The sequence below is a fragment of the Camelus dromedarius genome, chromosome 5, assembly GCF_036321535.1.
Source record: "Camelus dromedarius isolate mCamDro1 chromosome 5, mCamDro1.pat, whole genome shotgun sequence".
Classification (NCBI taxonomy): Eukaryota; Metazoa; Chordata; class Mammalia; order Artiodactyla; family Camelidae; genus Camelus; species Camelus dromedarius.
Genome location: NC_087440.1, coordinates 57,131,486 through 57,152,712, shown reverse-complemented (window position 1 = coordinate 57,152,712; position 21,227 = coordinate 57,131,486). Strand labels below are relative to the sequence as shown.

The 21,227-nt window shown below is 43.5% G+C and overlaps 1 protein-coding gene across 3 annotated transcripts in view; it reads left to right on the top strand.

Annotated features, from left to right (window-relative positions):
* ARMH4 (armadillo like helical domain containing 4) overlaps positions 1 to 8,550 on the top strand; it is a 116,847-nt gene extending 108,297 nt beyond the window's left edge. For 2 of the 3 annotated variants that reach the window (XM_031453780.2, XM_064485983.1), the window contains exon 8: positions 168 to 8,550. In XM_031453780.2, coding sequence (XP_031309640.2) covers positions 168 to 236 — 69 coding nt within the window. In that variant the 3' untranslated portion in view covers positions 237 to 8,550. The remainder of the gene's footprint in view (positions 1 to 167) is intronic. The other variant, XM_031453781.2, reaches the window with a different exon arrangement.
* The last annotated feature ends 12,677 nt before the right edge of the window (positions 8,551 to 21,227 follow it).

Genomic DNA, 21,227 nt, shown 5'->3' with positions numbered 1-21,227 from the left:
GCACATGGTACTTAATGATGCATGAATGGTAGGGACGTGCCCAGTGGTTCGGATTAGCTGCCGCAGCTGCTCCCTTGGCTTCATCTGTTCATGTTCGGTTAAAGGGGACCTGTTTCTCAGCTTTGCTCTGCGGCAGGAGTTAATACTTTTCTGTTTTCTTTCCCCAGCAGAGAGAATTCAACAGCATGCAAGATCGAGTAATGCTCTTAGCCGACAGCTCTGAAGATGAGTTTTGAATTGGACTGGAGTTTAACTGGGAGATTCAACGATGTTATTATTTGACTTTTTATTTGGGGAGGGGGCAAAAAAAAAAAAAAAAAGAGAAAAGTCCTGCCACCTTAGGGGTGTTAGGCCGTCACTCTCATTATCTGCTGGGTAGTAAGTAGAGTTTTCTTAGACTGAGCAGAAGAGGCTTGCTGTATAGGAACTGCCATACGCAGTGTTTGTTTTTATCCTGTAGTGAATTTTCCACAACCATGGGCTCCAACTTATAAATCTGCAGCGCACGTGTTGTTGAGTAGGAGTTGCTAGGTTAGGTTGAGTGAATATTTGGTATTTTTCCACAGTGTCTTTTCCTCGGTTCGGATTACCTGCATTAGGCACAGCGATTATTGCTGCCAAGGCACACTTGACTCTGAAATAGAAATCTTAACAAAGAACAACTTGTTATGACCATGCTCTGCCTACTGGAATCCCTAGGCTTGTGGGCCATGGCATTTGCATTTACGTTTGCATCAAAACTAGCAGCAACTTCGAATGAAATCTTTTTCCATAAGAAGATCTCTCAACGCATTAGGATTATATATAGATTTGTCTGGACCTTGCATTATGTACTGGAGTCTCCTGGTTTTAGTATTTCCCCCCTGCCCTTTTATTCTGATTCTTGGCAAAGAAAAAAATGCACCAGAAAAAAATGCATTAAATTGACTCTCAGTCTTAATGTAAGCTTGCTTTCTTAAGTAGTGTAATGGAGTCCGACAGACCTATCAATAGACTCTCACAAGTTTATCATTCAGAGGTGTCCTTTTTGTGTTTCACTGGACGTTGTCAAAAAGAAATGGGGAAGAAATCAAGAGGAAAAAGAGGGTGGGTAAGCTCCCTGAGCGTTTATCTCTGCCATTTGGCTCTCTGCTTGTGTGGCCACCATTCTGAATTATTCAGAGTGTTGCTTTTCTGCATCTGTGGTCTTGGCCATGGAGTTGTTGGGCTGCCATTGGCCCTTATTTGGCTTTATTAGACAAACAGACATTCTGTGGTAGGAGCAGGCACAGTGGCCAGAGTCCTGGAAAGTGATGGAACTTAAGAAAAACCAGCCTCTCTCAGGGCGTCTCACTTTGGGAGATGTTGGACTCTGTTAGATCATTTCTCATTTCCCTTAGAATGGAATTCCTTGTCCTGTCTTTTGAACCTGTGTATTTGGGACTTTCAGGAAGCTGAGGATTTGGGTAAAGATTTGGCTCATTTGTGTGGAAGAATAAAAGTTACTAATAATGTTGTCCATAGTGCTTGGCACCGTGGAGAACTTGTTCACAGTTATTGGAGCCTGCTCCAATGCATTTGAGGCAAGCTGCACAGTTATTCTGCACAGCTACTGTGTGAGGTAGGACAGATGTTTCTATTCTCCCACTTGACTGAAGACAGAATTGAAAAGTGAAATGATTATCCTCCCCCAAAAAATAGAGGAAGACAAAAAGAAAAGGAAAAAAATGAAAGAAGAAAAGAAAGAAAGAAAGACGAAAAACAAAAAAAGAAAAGAGAAAAAAACCCCAAAATTATACCCAGGAAGAATCAGTACTGGAACCCACTTGGACTCAAAACCATGCACCCCTATCTTCAGCTCAATGCCCTTTCCATGTACTTTGGAGGTTACATTTCAGAGTCTTTGTTTAAAACCAGGGTTTTAAGGAAAGTAGCTGCTTGGCCAAGGAACATGTCATACAAGTTTCTGCCCTTATTAAAGGAACAATGCCTAATTTCTCTCCTACACACACAGATTTTTTCCTTTTCCCACCTCAGCTATTGCCTTTACAATCACATACATTTCAGTAGAGAAACCTTTCTTGACTTTATTCATGATGGATAGCTGGTTTACAAGAATGTTTTCATCAAATAATTTTATTTATATTTATTTTTTTTTTGCCAGGAGATGTAAGCAGATGGGTGGGATTTATCAATGGAAATGAAAAGCTCCGTGTAGTCAAATAGAAGTTAGCAACCGACAGACAAGCTCAAAGTCAGGTTTTGAAAAAAGAACTCAGAGCCATGCATCTCCAGGAACTTGTAATTTCATGAGTGGACAGCCTGATACTGCATAGGGGACATTTGCCTTTTCTAAGAGCAGCCCTTTGCTGGAAGTGTCCCTGAAGTTAGGAGGAGCTGAATATGATGTGGCAATACTGTCTTTGGATCCTTGACAAGCTGTTTATAGAGAACAGACAATAGGCAGCTTCATCCAGCATCACATGGGGGAGACTAACAGCCACTAACTCTTAGTCTGTAGTTTTAACTAGACCAAGGCTAGTAGGTTGAACCTTCAGACTATGGTATCTACAAAGCCCCAAATGACGACACATATTTTCATTTATCCAGAGGGCTATGGGAATGACATGTATGTGCATTTAGACCTAAGCAGAAATGTCTCTGCAGCCCTTTTTGGGAACAGGTAACTGTTTAAAGAAAAAGAGGGCACTTAGATCCCAGCGGATGTCTGTACAAACCCACTGAAACTCCTGGGTCGAGTGGACGGTTCTGTGGGTGGATCGACTGGTGTGTTTATTTTGGCTGTTTTCCTTGCTGCTGGTGGCTGGGGAACAGTGATTTTCAGTGGTTGGTTTAGGTTATTCAGAGGAACGAAAAGGTTGTCAGGTTCTGAATAAACCTAGGATTAGGGGTACTGCCCCCAGTGGAGGTGCCAGCCAGTGGTTACACTGTCCTGATTAAAAGTAGTAAATCAGGCATTGATGGGTTTACCTAAAATAAGAGATTTCTATGCTTATATTTGCATTTTGAAAATAAAAAATCAACTCTTTATTATAAAAACTCAGCTTAGAAGATTTAACCACTAGAGAGGAGAGTATAGCTCAGTGGTAGAGCACATGCTTAGTATGCACAAGGTCCTGGGTTCAATCCCCAGGACCTTCATTAAAAAATAAAAAAAGCTTAAAAAAGGAAATTTATACAACAATATAAATTGACTATATGTCAATTTTAAAAATTGGAAAAAAAAAACATTTAACAGCAAAGCTGTCAGGAAGGGGGGTGGGGCTGGTAGTCAGTGTCTGACCCCTTCCTCCCTGAACTGGACTTACCTCTCAGAACTGCAGGTGTCCCACTGCAGCACCAGGGAGAGAGGGAAGGTTGAGGACACAACCAGGAGAGCATGTATGCAGAGAGCAGCTTCCTTATTAAAAAGACGAGGAAAGAGCAGGTGCCTGCGGGAGAGACCCTTCCCCTAGTCAGCGAGCCAGTCAGTTCCACCTGCCACAGTGGAGAACGGAAAACGGAAGGAATGAGGAGGGAGTGGAAGCTTCTAGAGAACAAGTAGAAGGCTGGGATGGAGAGAGAAGGGTTCCTCCTGGGCCCCTGATGTCTTTTTCTCTACTTAGAAGACAGTTCCTTTCTTTTAAATCTCTTTAGTGTTTCCTCTCCCGTAAATTACTTCTTTCAGTAGCTGCTGGCTTAATTTATGTACAATATTTGGAGTGAATTAGTATCCCAGGGAAACAGATTCCCTCAGCAATGCCTCAGCCTTGGCTTCAGCTCGTGAACTGCCTTCGGTGCAGCCTTCCAGAAACAGTTTCTTAAAGGGCCTGTAACTCTTACACAGGTCAAATATATTTTGGGGGAAAATTTAAAGCACAGTTTTAGAATGTATTTAAAGTAGTCTTAGCATGGTCAGTCAAAGCTGGCCCTTTATTTCATTATTATTTTTTAAAAGGCTAAGACTTAAAAGTCTAAATGTCATAGAGAGATGCCCAGTGCCTGTCTCCCTGCTCCTTCAGACATCCTCTTCATGAGGAAGTCCGATTAGAAACACTTTTGCGGAATCACACCCACAACTTGAGGGAGAAGCGTCAAAGCACCCATTGGCGTTGTGATTTCTGTGGATGTCAGTCATCCATGTTTCTACCAGCTGCCAAAAAGGAGCTTCAGGGAACAAGATACAGTATTTGGCACAAGGTTTTACCTGCATGGCCTTTTGGCAAGATAGGCTTTGTTATGACTACAGGAAATCTGAAAAGGCAGGATTACCACCGAAGGAAAAAAATCTCTGCTTTTTTAGCATATGTGAAGGTATGGTTACAAGGGAAGAACTATGAGTAGAAGATGGAGGAAAAAATCATAGTACAAAGCAGATGTAAAAATGGCACAAAACATTAGAATGTGCTAGAGGAGGCAGAAGTTGTGAATGCACCGATACTTGGAAAAAATGATAAAGATGAGTGAGAAGAATGCAAATGAGGTGGACCATTAGCAGAGGAAGGGGCCATAAATCTACACCAATCTATATGTCTCCATCCTCTCTGTCAAAGAAAATTGCTAAGCACCAGGTAGAAGAGACATGGGTGGGAGGGAATTGAAATCTAAGATCAATGAGATGGAAGGAGCTTAGTTACTTTAAATAAGCTTAAGCTCAGTTAAATATCTCTTGTAATTATGCCGAGTTCAAGTGACTGAATATAAATTTCTAGGAATAGGAAATAATTTGAAAACAAAATAATGCTGTTGACTTACTAAATGCTCATCATTTGTACATGTAGCACCCCCCCCCCCCCATTACACACCTCCTTTTGGGAGGAAGCCATTAAACTGATAAGCTGGGGATGGACTGAGGAGAGACATCTGATTATTTTCTCTGTCAACATAGCTGGAAACATAATTCTGTTGCTTAAGTTCTACATGCAGAAAGAATAATCAGCACTTATGTTGTAAGTCACTGTTAGCTGTATAAATGCACTGGGGTTCTATTTTGGGTATCTAACTCCCTATTAATTAGCCCAGATTTCTACTATGTGTATATAGGATAAGAGAGGAAGGGAGGGAGGGAGGGAGGAAGGAAGAAATTTCCCCTAGTAAACAGCAGCAAAAGAAAAAAACAAATCATACATTCCTTTGTTCTAGTTTGCTTAAAAACACACCCAAATTTTGGGTTAAAAAAAATCCTCTCAAATAGTCCACTCAGTAAAGCGAAGATCTCACTTTCCCTCCTCAAAAGGCAGCATGAGCAATAATATAATGATAATCGTTAATAATTTATAGGAGGAGGGTATACTCAGTGGCAGAGCCCATGCTTAGCATGCAGGAAGTCCTGGGTTCAATCCCCAGTACTGCCATTAAAAAAACAAACAAATAAATAAACCTAATTACCCCCCACAAAATAAAAACAAAAAAAAAAGTTTTTTAAAACCAGTAAACATTTTTTTAAAAAAATTTTTAATAAATAAATAAAAATTGAATATACATTCTCACCCTAATATTTCAGTCTCCAGATCCAAAGTTCAAGACTGATTTTGCTCAGAGGTGAAATTTTTGTGGCCTAGGGGTGGAGGAACTGAGAAAGAGTAGAAACAGAAGTAACTGCAGGGGGAGAAATCCTCTTCTCCTCAAGGTTCGTAGCTAAAGGAACAGAGAGCAAGCAGAATGGAAGGCAAATGGGAGCGTGCACTTGGAGATTTTATTGCCTCTGAGACGAAGACGTCATTTGTTCTGGTCTTAAAAGTCTGAATCTGGTATCAGGTGGGTTTTTATTAACCACTGTCCTGTGCATCTCAGTATTTTATTCCTAATTCACAATGAAGTGAAGGAAGGAACCGATCGCATTTGAGATGTTCCTCTAATTTTATGTCTCACAGCGCAGCCACAGAGTTTATGTAGTTTCAGACTTTTTCATGACCAGACAGACCAAAATCTACATGTAGGAAACTATAAGGACAATCCTGCAGAAAGGAAAGATATTTGGATAACAGATGATTCAAGCCTTTTCTCTTCCAAAAAGGACTCTTGATACAGAACCTCCAGTGATCAGTTTCCCTTATTTCTCCTTGTGTAAGAGATGAAGGAAAGGAGGAGAAATCTGGAATGGTCCTGTTATTGAACTGATCATATCCCGAAGGTCTGTGTCAAGGGGAGTGAGGATGGTTGAAGATTCTATCTGTGGTAAACCAAGAGCACTATGATGTTATTGCTTCTCATGGAATCAGTATTTGTTGAATGTCTTTTATGTATCTGACTGTGTTAAGAGCTGAGAAAGTAAAACACAGTCCATCACCAGAAAGAGCTTATGGACTAGTGAAGGAGGGAGCAAATGGGCTGTTTCATCACAGGGACACAATGAGGGGTAGAAAAGTAGCATCTAACCCTGCCAAGATTGGAGATGTTTCTCCAGAGCCAGTAGCATCAAACCTGAGGCCGGAGGATTGAGTAGAGATGAGTGCTCCAGCCAGGGGATCCATGTGTGTCAGATCCAGCAGTGAGGGATCAAGTAGTTCAGGATGGCTGGAGTGCTGGGGACACTAGGGAGGTGAGGGTTGGAGTTGGGGTTGTGGGAACATACAGTGTGAAATATGAGGTCATGCCAAAGGAATTACGACTTTATTTTGAGGGCATTTAGAAAGTCATGGAAGGGATGTGCAGAGAAGTGATACGATCAGGGCTGAACTGGCAAGGTTAGTGAAGAGTCAAGGGTGGTGCAGCAATGCAGGTGAGAGATGACCATGACCTGGGCAGACCTGGACCAAGGTTGCAGGAGTAGATGTGGAAGGGGAGTATGGGTTCCAGAGGAGTTTAGGGACTTGGGGGTTGGTTAGAAGTGGGGATGAGGGAAAAGACAGTGGTTGAAGCTGACCAGGGTCATGGCACTTCAGAGGCCCGGCAGGTATCATGGAGTCCAGGGTCCCGTCTTCCAGAGGCACTGACCCTGTGTCATCCCAGCAGATCCAGCCTGAGAAAAATAACCCACAAGCCTGCCAAAGACGTGCAGGCAGCTTTAACTTTCTACAGTGTGTGTGAGTATGTGGTCATTCTCTGTAGCTTTTAATAGTAGGTTCCAAAGAAAAAATGTTAAATTTAAACTTAAACATTTGGGTAAACCCTCCAAATACCTTCAGGTGGTTATGTTACTTTGGTTGAGCCCCAGGTATGAGTTACTATCTAGGATCTAATTGACTCCCTGGCTTTGTGAAGACTAACAGGAGAGTTTCTTATTCTTTGGCATGAGAACCAAAACTTACGATCCTGTTTTTATCTTTTTTTTTTTTAAGGAAATGAAATCATTTATCATTCTTAAGAACCAATTTTATACATTTATGGAACTGCTTTCTAATCTTTTCCCCCCAGTTTTACTGAGCTATAGTTGACTTACAGCTCTGTATACGTTGAAGGTGTACAGCACAATGACTTGACATGCATATACTGCAAAATGATTACTGTAAGTTTAGTTAACATCCATCTCCTCATGTAGTCACAATTTTTTCCTTATGATGAGAACTGTTAGGATCCACTCTCTTAGCAACTTTCATACATATCATACAGCAGTGTTAACTATAGTCATATTGTACCATACATCCCCAGTACTTATTTTTCTTGTAACTGGAACCTTGTACATTTTGACCACCTTTATCCAATTCCCCCACCTCCTGCTCCCCCAGGATTTTGTTTTCCTTGAAAACAAATCCAAGAAGCTTCTCTCAAGGCTGGACCATGTGAGGATGATGCTGGGCATTGGATGTGCAGCCTGGAAACTCTCATGAGCAAGGGGGGTTCTATGTCCCATCCTGAGTGTTTCTGTGGCCTTTTGACAGTTGTCACGGATGATTATCGAGTACTTTATCTTCTTTAGCATATGAAAAATAAAGCAAGGTTTTCACGGTTGCTGTATCAACACAAGGCTGGATTCTGGACGGCTCAGGGCAACAGTGAAGAGCTGAGGAAATGCAGAAAGGCGTAAGAAGGAAATAATGATCACTTCAGCCTCACCCCCCAGATATAACTATTGTTAACATTTTGGTCTATATTTTTCTAATCTTTTTCTCTGTGTAGTTATGTTGTATACACACACTTTACACAAAATCAGGATTATAATTTACATGCTATCTTGTCGCCTCCCTATAGCTACAATTTCTCATGATTGTTTTAAAAGGAATAAAGAGAGAGAAAAGGGCTTGTGAAAATCCTGAAGCTGCATTTGATGAACAAGCGGTTTCTTTCTCATTAAGATTTACTTGATATTTGACTGCCCATGACGGCCCAGTGACCTCAGGACCCTTCCATGTGATACAAATGAAAACATAGTTGAAAGAAGAAAATTCTCCATAAACACAATGCCCGTGGACCAATGTCATAGCCTTGTGCCCTGAGGGATTAGAGAATGGTTTTCTGTCTTTGCATGTGCAACTGAAGCAGAATTGTAAGCTTTTATAATTAGATGCTAAGACCAAATAACCATGAATGTAGATGATATGCAGTATTGTGAGAAATACTGGGGAAAAATACACTTATGATGATGATCTAAATTGATTAAAGGCTCGTTCGGGTCAACTTTTTTGAATTTAACTAGCATTTTTGTGTCAATTATTTTTATAGTGCACTCATATTTTCTGTGTTTGATTGCTGTTGGCTGAAGGTAAGTGAGCAAACATCCCCTGCTATGTCCATTGTTTTCTTCTCTCTGTCTTTCTTAGAAAGAGGAGTCACAGCTTTTCACACTTCCCTTCCTCGTCTCCAATGGACCAACTTCTTTCAACCTCCCTCCATTCCTTTTAGCTTTAAAGTGTCTCAAATGAAAGTGAGCACAAGCTGATACAACAGGATTTGTTCCACTAAATGATGCTGTTGTCTTAGTTTTATGTATTTTAAGAAAAATCTTAAAGATCTTTAAAAACAGTTAATGAAAGCCAGTGGCGCATTGGAGCAAGACCTCTGTAAGCATCTCCGCTAGCCCATATTTCTCCAAATTTCTTGTGCAGAGTAGGACATGAAATTAAATAAAGCACACGATAAAGCCCTATGAACTGTATTCTAAATATATTTTCTTTGGGTGTGAAAGTAAATTCTTATTCATAAAGTGTTATCAGATTAAAAGAGGTTGGTGTAAGCATTTGGCAAACTGATTAAATCTCTGAAGAGCTCACTCTTCGTAACATTTGCTGCTCGTGTAGCCGGTTCTCAGGTTCATCTCATGAGACTCTTTAGCGTGTTCCTCAGGAGGGAGTACTGTTGTCTGTTGCAGTGAACCTTGAAAACTCATCCTTGTATTGACTTTCTTCCTTCCCTGTTTCACTCGACCTGCATGTAATACTTTGTCCCAGGCTCTGCTTCCAGGGAACCCAGGCTGCAATCGCTGGGACTGGGATTTTGGAGTGAGGCCACACGTCAGAGGTGATAAGGACCCCATTCCTGGCCAGAAGTGTCCCAATGATTAAGACTGGTAGTGGACTGGGATGGGGTCCAGGCAGAGGCATCAGGTTGTCTGGTAGCGGTGGTCCTTAAACAGTATGGGAGCTGTGGTAATTTTAAGAATTGAGGTGGCTGAGAAATGTTATGAAAGCTTAAGGAATGCCTCTATGGCAGTGTTTCGGGAGTCTCTTATCTGTATATTGTGCTGAAACTCTGATACTCAAGGTCCCCCTCCGAGCAAGCCACCTAGACCGAGATGCTGGCCAAGGGTAAGAGCAACCTAAGTGAGTGATGGAGGACGAAGATGAAGAAGATTATGCTGGTCTTGGGATCAGATGCAACAGCAACAACTGTTTTGCAGAGATTGTGGCTGGCCGCCAGCTTGAAGGGGACTATCTACAATGGAGTGAATACAAACGGGGCGGAGCAGGCACAAACAGGAGAAAGAAGTGGATTGTGCAGACACCGCCTCTGCCACACTCCATATCCTCTCGCTCGCACTGCTGCTGTGGTCACCAGTTCTGTGCACGCTTCAAGCAGCTTTGTCTGGGTGCAGCCCGACGGAGGCCAGCCTTGTGCTGCGGTCCTGTCATGCTCCTGATGCTGGAATGTCCTGACCCCGTACCATGGGAACCAGATCATGGCTCAGGCATGTGAAACTCACAGCACGAGGGAGTTGACATGTGTGGGGCCATCCCTGGCCAGTGGGAATGGGGATGGACGGGAACATGCTTCCCTTTTCTCTCTCCCAAGCAGACAGTTTTCAGTTGGAACTTATAAGGCTCCCCAGAAATCCGGTGAGAGTGGGAGCTTGTCACCCCTGACAGCGGCCAACCTGATGATGCACCCTAGACAATCCTTTCCCTCCTTCACTCTTCACTCCTCTATCTATATTCCTGTTCCCTGACATCATGTTTTCAAGTAACTACTTCATTTAAGCCTTTGTCTCAGGTTCCATTTTGGGGAGAGCTCAGACTAAGACAGTGAGAGAGAGTAGCCAAGCTGTGATCTGGTATTTAACTGCAGGAGGATTTCAGGACATCAGAGCCCAGGTTGGTACCATAATATCTCTAATAATGAAGATGACACATTTAGGCCACATGCTTCCTTGTTAGAAACTCTGTAACCAGAGGATATAGTGATTTCAGAGCTGGAAGAATCCTTGGATCTCATTTTAGCCTAACTCCTTTATTTTAAAGAAAAGGAAGTTTAGGCTGTGGCTATATCCAGTACATCTGAGCAAGGGGACTTTACAGTATGTCAAACCCTCTAGCACTAACCAAAATAATGATGAGTATTCCCTGAAGTGTGAAATTTTATACCTAAGAGTCTTGAAGACGAAGGGACAACCTAAGAGTGTTGAAGATAAACAAACAGGAAAAACCGGGTCAGGATAAGTTTCGCTGAGGGCTGACTATGTTCAAAAAGTAGAGGATGGGGATGTTTTTGAGAGAGAAACGAACTTTCCAGTAGAGAGATTTCTCTTGGACTTGTTCAGTTTTTGTCCATGAAATAGCTAACACATTTCACATGCCAAACATTTGACATATTTAGTATGTGAGGTAAGCGTTATTGTCTCCATTTTACAGAGCAGGAAGTTGAGGCTCAGAGAGGTTCAGTGACTTTCTAAGATGAGCTGTCCTCTAAACACTGCGGGTGGTATTCCTTCCATTCACCTCACCATATCTCCTCAGACAGAGAGGAGACCCAGTTTCCTCTGTCCTCAGCAGTCCTCGAGTTTATAGGCAGCCTTGTCAGGGCTGTAAGCAGAGTCCATCAGAGGTAGGAAGAGACCACTGATTACGCCTTGGGGTCCCTGCCCCACAAAGCGCCTATGAAAGGAATAACTCCATTTTCCATTCAAGGCCGATGTATTATGCGTAGTGTCAACCTTTTTTCCTCACTCCCAGCTAAGTTTTTACTAGTTGCTGGTGACATCTTAAAAATAATTTCATTAAAACGGGGAAGATATAGTTCCTACCTAAAGTAGATTAAAAAACAAATTTTTGGCAGGCAAGCTAGTTGTACAAATTAAAGTCAATGAATATATTTTTACAGATAATGGCAAATTTAAAAAACAGCATTCATTCATTCATCCATTCAATACACTTTCTTTTTTTGAGTGCCTAGAACTGTGCTATTCACTATGTTGGGAAATAGTCACACATGGTTATTTAAATTTAAATTAATTAAAATTAAATTAAATATTAAAATTCAGTTTCTCTGTCATACTAGCCTTGTTCAAGTGCCCAGGTAGCCGCATGTGTCTAGGGGCTACCGTACTGGACAGTGGACGTAGAACATTTTCATCATCATAGAACGTTCTGTTGGATAGTTTTGGCCATGCTGGGCACACTAAGATCAGTTCTGGGGATACAGCAGATTAAATAAATATGGTCCCTACTTCATACGCTCACAATTAAGGTGGGGGAGAGAGATTAAAATATGCAAATAAAATGATAATATATAGTAAGTAATGTTGTAAAGGAAACACAGAGTGTGCTGGGATAAAGGGTATTAGGTGGCCCTTCCTTTATATAGTGCCGTCACCTGAGAGATGTGAAGAAGCCACTGGGAAGAACATTCAAAACAGAGGGAACGAACAGGGACAAACGTCTTAAAAACTGACCATGTTTCAGGGAGGTGAGTAAAGGGAGTCTGAGGGCTTTGGACATCTGGGGGAGAATACTGGCCACCAAATGATACCATACAAGGACGTTGGTGAGAGAACGCTTCATAACAATATTTGAGAACAATAGTTCTTTGACTTGAATGTGCATTCGAATCACCTGAGGGCTTCTTAAAACCCAGACCACCAAGTCCCACGCCGGAGTTTCAGATTCAGTAGGTCTGGCTGGGGTCTGAGAATTTGCATTCCTGACAAGTTCCCAGGTGATGCTGATGCTGTTGGTCTGCGGACTGCACTTAGAAAATCACTGATTTAGTAGATGAAGAAGTGAAAGCTCAGAAAGTTGGCATGGCTGGCCTGAGTCCCACAGCCAGCTAGTGATGAGACAGAGAAAGCAGGGAAGGGACGAGAGAAGAGGGCAAGTGAGTGGAAAGTTCGACATCGTTCTCAAACACACGTCTGACTGGCTGCACTCGGAGGGGACGGACAGAAGCTGTGCTCTGAGCGTTTTTGACCTGGTTCTAACGGCAGGCAGGTGGGAGCTCGGCATGCTGTATGAGGATATTTGTTTGTTTTAATACGGCTCATTTCAAAGGAGCTTCTTTTCCTCGAGATTACTAATCAAAACACACTCAGTGTCAAGGTAACTTTATGCTTGACTCAGCTGACTTAAACCTCTCCATGTTTCTTTAAAATTATCGTCTAGAAAATGCCAATTGCTACTTCATGCCTAAGGCACAGGTCTTAGAAGTGTTCACGGACCGGTTTCAGCTACTATAAAGTATTCTGTCACTTTCAAACATGACTGTTCCCCTCTCCCCCTGCCCTTTCTCCTGACTAGAAGGAAAGGCCATTAATTGTTTCGCCTGACTTGGGAGAAAAACACCACCAGGATGGCAGTACTTCACGTCTTAATAGCTGCCTAGAGTTTAGCATCGTGCTTCTAAACCTGGCTGTACACTGGCGCTTTCAGAACTAACCCGCCCCTGCCCTATCCCTGGGGGTTCTGCTTTAATTGGACTGAGTTAGGTGCTTGTACACTGGTATTGTTAAAACTTCCCTGGAGATTCTACAGTGCATCCAGGACTCCATGGTCCAGAAAATGCTTCTACATCTGCTCTCAGTAGGTGGGCAGACGGTAGAGAGTTAATACAATAGTTCTTAAACTTGAGCCTGCATCAGAATCACCTGGGGGCTTCTTAAAGTACAGGGGGCCCCTCCCCCAGAGTTTCTCATTAGTAGGTCTGGGTGGGGACTGAGAATTTGCCTTTCTAACAAGTTTCCAGGTGGTGCTGCCAGTCTAGGAACCACATTCTGAGAGTTACTGATTTAGTAGATTGTTCTCAAATTTAGCAGCAACGAAAGCTCAGAAAGATGACATCGCTGGCCTGATTCCACCCAGTTAGTAGAAAAGAGAGAGGCCCAAATGGGTCTTCGGGCTGCATCCTGGGCTGTTTACCCTCTACCAGGCTCTGTGGTGCTTTGTGCCTTCGGATTCGTCACAATTCACTCTCTTTGCTTGCGGTGAAATCATATGCATCTTTCCCCCAGACTTCCAGTCTGCACAGTTAGGTGCAGCAACTTCCAATTGCATTATGCAGGTGACCATCTACCTTGATAGGTGACAGGGTGACTACTGATTTAGCAGCTGTTCCCACAATTTTTCTTATGGAGGGAGAGGGTGCTCTGTTAAAGGAAATGCATTAAAAAGCTATTCTGAGTTGAAGAAGGTGCAGAAGCCAAAGTAACAAAGAAAACAATTAAACTGCCCTGCTTCTTATTCTTGGAAAGAAGAGAAAAAGGCAGGGAGAAGCGGGCAAGACAGTGGCCACTTGGGTTCCGTGTGGCAAGAAGCAGCCAGTGGCGAGTCCATGGTGGGAGAGTGTCCAAAGGTCTTTTAAAGACGAGGATGTTTAATGTTTGATTGAAGGTGTTTGTGTTGCTTCAGGGGAAGGTCTACTAAATGTACACACACCTTACGAAAAGTCTGTGAAAATCAAACAGAGGGCTAAGTTTTGTGTTTGGGTTAGCGTGACCCAGAACACCAACTCGGATCTGGGATGGAGAGTGGAGACACAGTTATTTCAGCTGAAGCCAGAGTTCGGAGCCAGGGTGGGAATGGGGTTCACCAGAGCTTTGGGGGCATTTGGACTTGACTTCCACAGGGTGTGGGTAAGGGACAGGGCCGCAGAGGGGCAGGAGGGGCACTGAAACCCGTCTAGATCCCACAGGGGTGATTGAGTTTGGCTAACGGCTGGGTGACAAGTGGGAGGATGGGCCTGGCCCGGGTCAGAGAATGGCTTCCCCTATTAGGTTCTTGGGCCTCTGAACAGGTCATTCTCCCAGGAGCTCTGACCATCCTGGGGAAATTGGGGCGACCCTGACAGTCTGGGGAGAAAGTGAGGCCCAGGGCATGGTTCTGACTGTGAGCCATATTTGCCTAGATGGCAGCATCTGGAAAAGGACAGAGGATTTGAAATCAGGAGCTGGACTCTTTCCCCATCACTGGTGGCCTTACTCGGTGTTTTAACCAGTGTAGATAGTGATTCAGAATGTAGGTTCTGGAGTCAGACTGCCGAGAATCCTAATCCCAGCTCTACCATACTGAGCTGTGCTAACAGGCAAGACATTCACTTTCTGCCCCAGCCAGGGTCCACTCAGGAAGGAGACGGTGCTCCTGAGAATTTAACTGAAGAGAGTTGAGCAAAGAGATTTTTTTTTTTCCAAAGTGGGGAAGGTTAAGGTGACCAGTGAGGGATGGTGAGGCCCCAAGGGACAGTTGGCAGGGGACGTCATGGTCACCTTTCTGCCTGAAGGGGGAAGAGGAAGGAGCAGTTTACCTGAACACTGCGGGGGCTGTAGTGTAGTGAACACTGGACCAGAGCTGCGTTCTGTTAGCCACTGCCAAAGCCGGCCCAGCAGGAAGGAGGAGTGGGATTAAATACCCATACCTCTCGTCTCCTGGTTTCCTGTCTCAAGCCAGTGCCTCCTATTGGCCCAGCTTAACTGGAACCACAGGGCAAAAAGCCCTGCTGACTCAGTCACAGAGGCCAGACTCCCAGGGCCACAGGTCAGTGCAGAGTGGGGAGCAGAATGGGTATCTGAGTCAAACAGTATCACCAGCCCTGCTTCAGTTAGCCTTGATGTTCTCATCTTTAGAATGGGGATGCTAATAGTACGGGCAGTTACTTCATTATGAATATTAAATGAGATGGTGCATGGAAAGCTTGGAGCAGTGTCGGGCCCACAGTGCATGCTCCAGGGGTGTTGGCTGTTGTGATTATTACGTTAAAGGTAATCACTTGGGCCGCAGGAAGGGACGCTTCTTTTGGGGACTGTAAGCCTCATTCCAGGAGGCTCCGCTCTCTAGTTGAGAAGGCTTCCTGTTGCAGAGTAATCTCGGTAGGCTTCTGTAGGCGGTGGCACAGGTAGACGCTTCGTCACCGCTGGTGAGTAATACGCTGAGTCAGAGGAGAGGCAGCAGCCCCCTCTTCTTTCTCACCCTTCTTTCAGCCTTGTCAATACTCAGTGTGTCAAGCTAGATGAAGTCTTCGCCTGTCTGGTGGAGGTGACTGGCTTTATTTATAGACTCAAGCCCTCTCAGGGGAGCAGTCCCAGGGGAGGGGCTAGACAATCACATTCCTTCCCAAGGAAGGGCCAGTTGGTGTGTTCTTTGCAGACCCCGGGCGGCTCTGGCCAGGGGCTGCCAAGCATGTTTTTCTCACATTTCCTGCGTGTCTCTAAGGGAATCCTCCTCTACCTCCACCACCCTACCCAGGACCCAGCCCAGCCAATCACAACACCTGTTCTCTTGGTTCTGAATTGATCCAGGGACCTAGAGATGACAGTTTCCTCCTTTTAAAAAAAATCTGAATTTTTTTTTGAGGTGTAGTCGATTTATAGTATTAGTTTCAGGTGTATAGCAAAGCGATTCCATTATACATATACATACATACACATATTTTCAGCTTCGTTTCCATTATGGCTCATTACAAGAAATTGAATATAGTTTTCTGTGCTATACAGTAGGTCCTTGTTCCCTAATCTATCCCTCCTCCCTTTCCCCCCGGCAACCACAGTTTATTTTCTATGTCCACGAGTCTATTTCTGGTTTGTAAATAAAATTTGTACTCTGAGATTTGCCAATGTCACCACTATATATAAAAATAGATTAAAAAAATTTCTTCTGTACAGCACAGGGAGCTATATTCAATATCTTGTAATAGTCTTTAATGAAAAAGAATATGAAAACGAATATATGTATATATATGCATGACTGGGGCATGATGCTGTATACCAGAAATTGACACATTGTAATTGTGCTTCAGTTAAAAAAAAATTTGTCTCTTTTTTCCATTTTTTTTTAGATTCCACATATAAGTGACATTATATGATATTTGTTTCTCTTTCTGATTTACTTCACTTAATATGATAATCTCTAGGTCCTTCCATGTTGCTGCAAATGGCATTACTTCATTCTTTTTTATGGCTGAGTAACATTTCATTGTCTTGATATACCACATCTTCTTAATCCATTCATCAACAGTTTCCTCTTTAAAGAAAGGAGATGTACAACAATTGTGGTCCCTTTCAGATCTAGGATAAACAACTGAGAAAGAAAACAAACCCCCCAGGGACTGACTGCAGGTCTTTTACTTCACTCAAAGCCTATAAACACGTTGGTTAACAGTGCAGGTTTTGGAGTCCAAAGGCCTGGTTTCCAATCCTGAATGTGACCCTGGGCAAGTTTCTTCATCTAAGCTTCTCTTTTCTCATCTACAAGGTGGGGATAATGATCGAACCTTCTCCCCAAGAGCTTATCAATTGGTAGTTGTGCAGGGTTGGAGTAGGTAGAGCCGGGAGGGCATGAAGTCCTAGGGAGAGAAGGAATAAATAAGGTCACATAAGGAATTGCTTAGCCTGGTCCCCGGTAGACAGTAAGCACTGAAACATTTTAGCTATTATTATCTTTATTTATGAAGAACCTAAAGTACATACATGTCTATGGCAGTGGACAAAGCCTTTCCTAGCCCACAAAATTCTACGGGGATTTACATGGAAAAGGTTACCGAAATTTTAGTTACTATCTTCACCCTCAAAATAGAATCAAGCCCAGCGTTTGGGTAGTGACAACAGTTGGACTCAAGCTGTAGCATGAATCGAGAAATACATTTCTCAAGGTGAGTAGGATTCAGGCAGAGAAGGCTTTGACTGATCAACCACGTCTCCCAGTGTAAGGTGCAGTTATGGCTCTACTTGGGTCCCACAGGGAGACAGATCACTGAGGGCTTGGTCCTTCTTGGCTGGTGTGATGGCCTTGAGAGAGACCGGGAGAAGCCGGTTTGGTGCTGGTGGGCAGGAGTTGGTGGGGTCTGTGTCTGGTCATGTACTCGGATGCTCTGGTTGTGTTATTATCACACCGCCAGGATGTCTCCCCAAGGCCCAGTCCTACACTCTGGCTCTTGCTTGGATGGGAAACATGATCCTGGGACTGAGCTGTGATCCAGGAGGAGCCATGAGCATCTGCTATAAGGCCTGTAACTGCTGCATGGATGGAATTCTTTTCTTTTCTAAGTGCCTAGTGTTAAAGAGTGCTTCATTCAGTTGAATTATTCTTAATGTTATAGCTGCTGTAATGGGAAAAAAGGAAATAGAGAAAGCAATCTTCACTGTCCCATCACTCCTATAATCTGAATATTTAATTTTTTCTTGTTCCCTTCTGGTTCTAGTTCATATGACTAGATGGTTTTTTATATAGCTGAGACCATATCAGAAATTTCATTTTGAATTTTTACTTCATTAAGCTTTGGAAATAACACTTGTAGACTTCTTATTCTCCACCTTAAGAAAAATGTGTAAGTCCACTGCTGGACCCCACCCCTCTCTGCTACCACACTCACTCATCTCCATTATGAGAAACACTGAAAAGAAACGTGTATATTTTTAGGGGCAGGTGCTTCACTGACTGGCATTTCCATCATTTTAGAAATTGCTATTTTGTTTCATGTATAAAATTGAATCTTACTCATTTCCCCTCAGTCTCCTTGCTCTTTGCCTTTCCCAGAAATAAGACCCACAAGCTTTTGATCTAAATATCAGAGTCTGTCGTCTCTGTAAAGCATCAACCTCTCTTGAAAGTTCGTGTGCTTTCATACTCTGTCTCCCAGCCTGCCTCTCCCACCGAGAAGTGATAAATCTTGTAGGCACCTTCTGGATTTGGAAATCAGGGCCACCCTGCAGCTGGGACAGTGGTTCCAGCAGTAGCAACCGTGCCCACCTGAGAGCTACTTACCTGAGGGGTGCTGGGCCTCCTGAGAAAGGAGAGGGGTCCCTGGGGTGACAGGCCCCCAGACGGAGGGAAACTCTTGGACAAAGGCAGGAAGGTGAATGCCTTCCATTCCCTTGGAGGAGAAGCAGATAGTTCCAGGAGGTAGGGGGTCACCCTGCCACCCGGCTGAACCAGGCTAATGTTCTGCACACAAAATGATGCTCACCAAAGTGGACGAAGTGTGTATCCCAAAGTGGCATCCCATAAATTGTTCCTACTGGCCTGTGAGATGCTTGCTTCCCTGTCAAGGTGTTTATAAACTTCACGTTTCAAAGTGGCTTTTTGGGGAAAGGATGCCTGTGCATGCAGTTTGTCTAAGATGTTCCCGGTTTATGCCTGTTGTCCCCAGCATCCTAATTAATAGTCCACTCCCTCTCAAAAACATAAATGATATGATCACCCTGGTTTTTGGGAACCCCAATAAGATTCTAGGATGTCTAAAATTGATTGAGAGAATTGTCACATTTTCTGGGAAAAATCTGGGGGAGAAATATCTGTGAGTCTGAAGATCACAGTGGCAAAGAGGTGGTAGCCACAGTGATGCCAAGACAAGAAGTCTTCTGAACCTCCCTTCCTGCTCCCTGGAGCAGGGCCCGAGCAGCAGGGCCACAGCAATGCAGGACACAGAGTTGTTGAACAGGGCCAGTGGCAGCTGGGGTGAAGGTTGGCACCCATCTATTTCCCACAAATGGAGAGAGAGAGAAGGGGCTGGTTGAGTTAGTGGTCCAAAAAGATTGGATGGAGTGAGGACCCCACACCTCTGGGGTGGTTCCTCTGCTTTGACTTTTCCAGCAGCCATTGTGTCCTTCAGAAACGAGGGTATCATTCAAACAAGAAAGCAGGCTACATCTTCTGAGGCCTAGCACCACGTCCTTCCCACGGAAAATGATTCTCTTTCTGGCTAGCCAAACCTGCCCTTTGCATCTGTTCATATCCCTCCGCTTGGCTCTCGTTGGCTTTTCTGAATCAGAGGCAACACAGAACATCCTCGCCTGAAACAAAAATGCTGGTTCATCAGGGAAGTTGGGAGGCTGAGCAGCTGTGGACACAGCTGGTGCCTGGCAGCCCTTTCAGCAGTGTCCGGCTCTGTTTTTGCTGAGTATCTCCTTTCCAAGAGGCAACAACTATAATTTTTTACCCACACAAAATCATCAGAACAACATTCAGCGGCTGCTGGCTGGAATGGGGCTCTGGTAACCACTTTGTCAGGTACAGCAAGTTTCTACTGCCCGGCTTCCAACGACTCACTCAGCATTCCCAAAGCACACCCCACCTCCCCCACCCACACTTGAAAAATCTGCCCTTTAAAATATCTCCCAGCCAGTAGCTTCTCTTTTGACTGTGTCTGCTGACATGATTTTTGATTTGGGAAAGAGGGTGAGGAGCCGCGTGGAAGCATCACTCTCTGGGATGTCAGAGTCTCCTTGGAAGAGCCCTAATTAAGGACTCTGAATGATTGACAGGTGGTGGAAACTCACAAAAAGTGCACTTGACATGCAATAGAAGTCAATGTCTGAGTTGCAAAAAAAAAAAAAAAAAAGTGATAGGAGACCTTGAAAAACCTTTGCAAGTAATATTATAATTTTGTTCCTTAGTTATACATTTATAAAACCCTGAAATGTCTACCAAATGAACCTGGCATGCATATGCTTTGACTATTGTAAATAGGGTGTAATATAACTTGGTAGTAAATTTGTTGTTTCAAATTTAATGGAATTTATTTTCGATACTATACAGTCTTGCTGAAGTATAGACTTCGAATGTATTCATTTGGGGTTAGGAATCTGTACAGGGAAGACGGATTTATTGCTGAGGATAATGAAAATTTAATGAGAAGGCAGACCCCCAAAAGAGGAAGGGATGGAGAAAGAAAATTAACATGTGCAGTACCCCTCCTGTGCTCTGCATTTGTACATGCTGTTATCCAACTGCACCATTTTGGGATAAGAAGGAAATCACATTCCTTTTAATATTCAGATTAACATGACTGTGAAACCCAATCCGCTAGCCCAAGAACAGCCTTCTCTCCAGCCCCACACTAAAGACCTCAGATTAGTTCATCAGTCTCCCTGAGCCTCAGCTGCCTGGTCTCTAAAATGGGGATAATACCCATAGCTCCATCTCTGAAGGTTGTTGTTCTGATTAGATAATAAAACACATGTAAAAGACTTATTACAGTCACAACTCATGGGAAGTGATAATAAATGTTACAATCTCTCTCAAGCACAGTGGGCTGGTTCTGGTGACATGTATTCAGAGGACAGAAAACCAGAAACCCAACTCAGGTCTCCAAGGAGAGGGATGACTTTGAATGGTTGTTGCTTTTGCTGCCACAAGGTGTCGCTGGTGGCCCCGGGGGCCAGTGCAGGTCTCCCTGGCTTCAGTGGGAGAAGGGTGTTCAGAGGTTCGGTAACAGCATTCCAAGTACAAGAAACAGAGAAAAGAGAACCCCTCTTCCGCATTGATACACTCAGCTATGTTTGTTCTCTGACAGCCTAGACCTGAGTTCCAAATGCTACAGCTCTTTTACAGCACTGTACAAAAGAACCTTCTGTGATGAAGGAAGTGTTCTGTGTCGGTGTGGTTCAATATGGTGGCCACTAGTCACACGTGATTACCGAGCACTTGATTACTTCTTTTTTCCCCCAGCTTTAGCTGAGAGGTAATTGGCATACAACATTGTGTAAGTTTAAGGTGTACAATGTGATGATTTGAAAAAAAAAATTCAATTTCACAATGTGATTTGATACACCTATATATTGCAAAATGATGACTACAGCAAGGTTTGCTAACCTATCCATCACCTCACATCATCCTGTTTCACTATTTTGATGGTTTGATATCTCTTCTGTAATGACTTCCTACTGAGCACTTCAA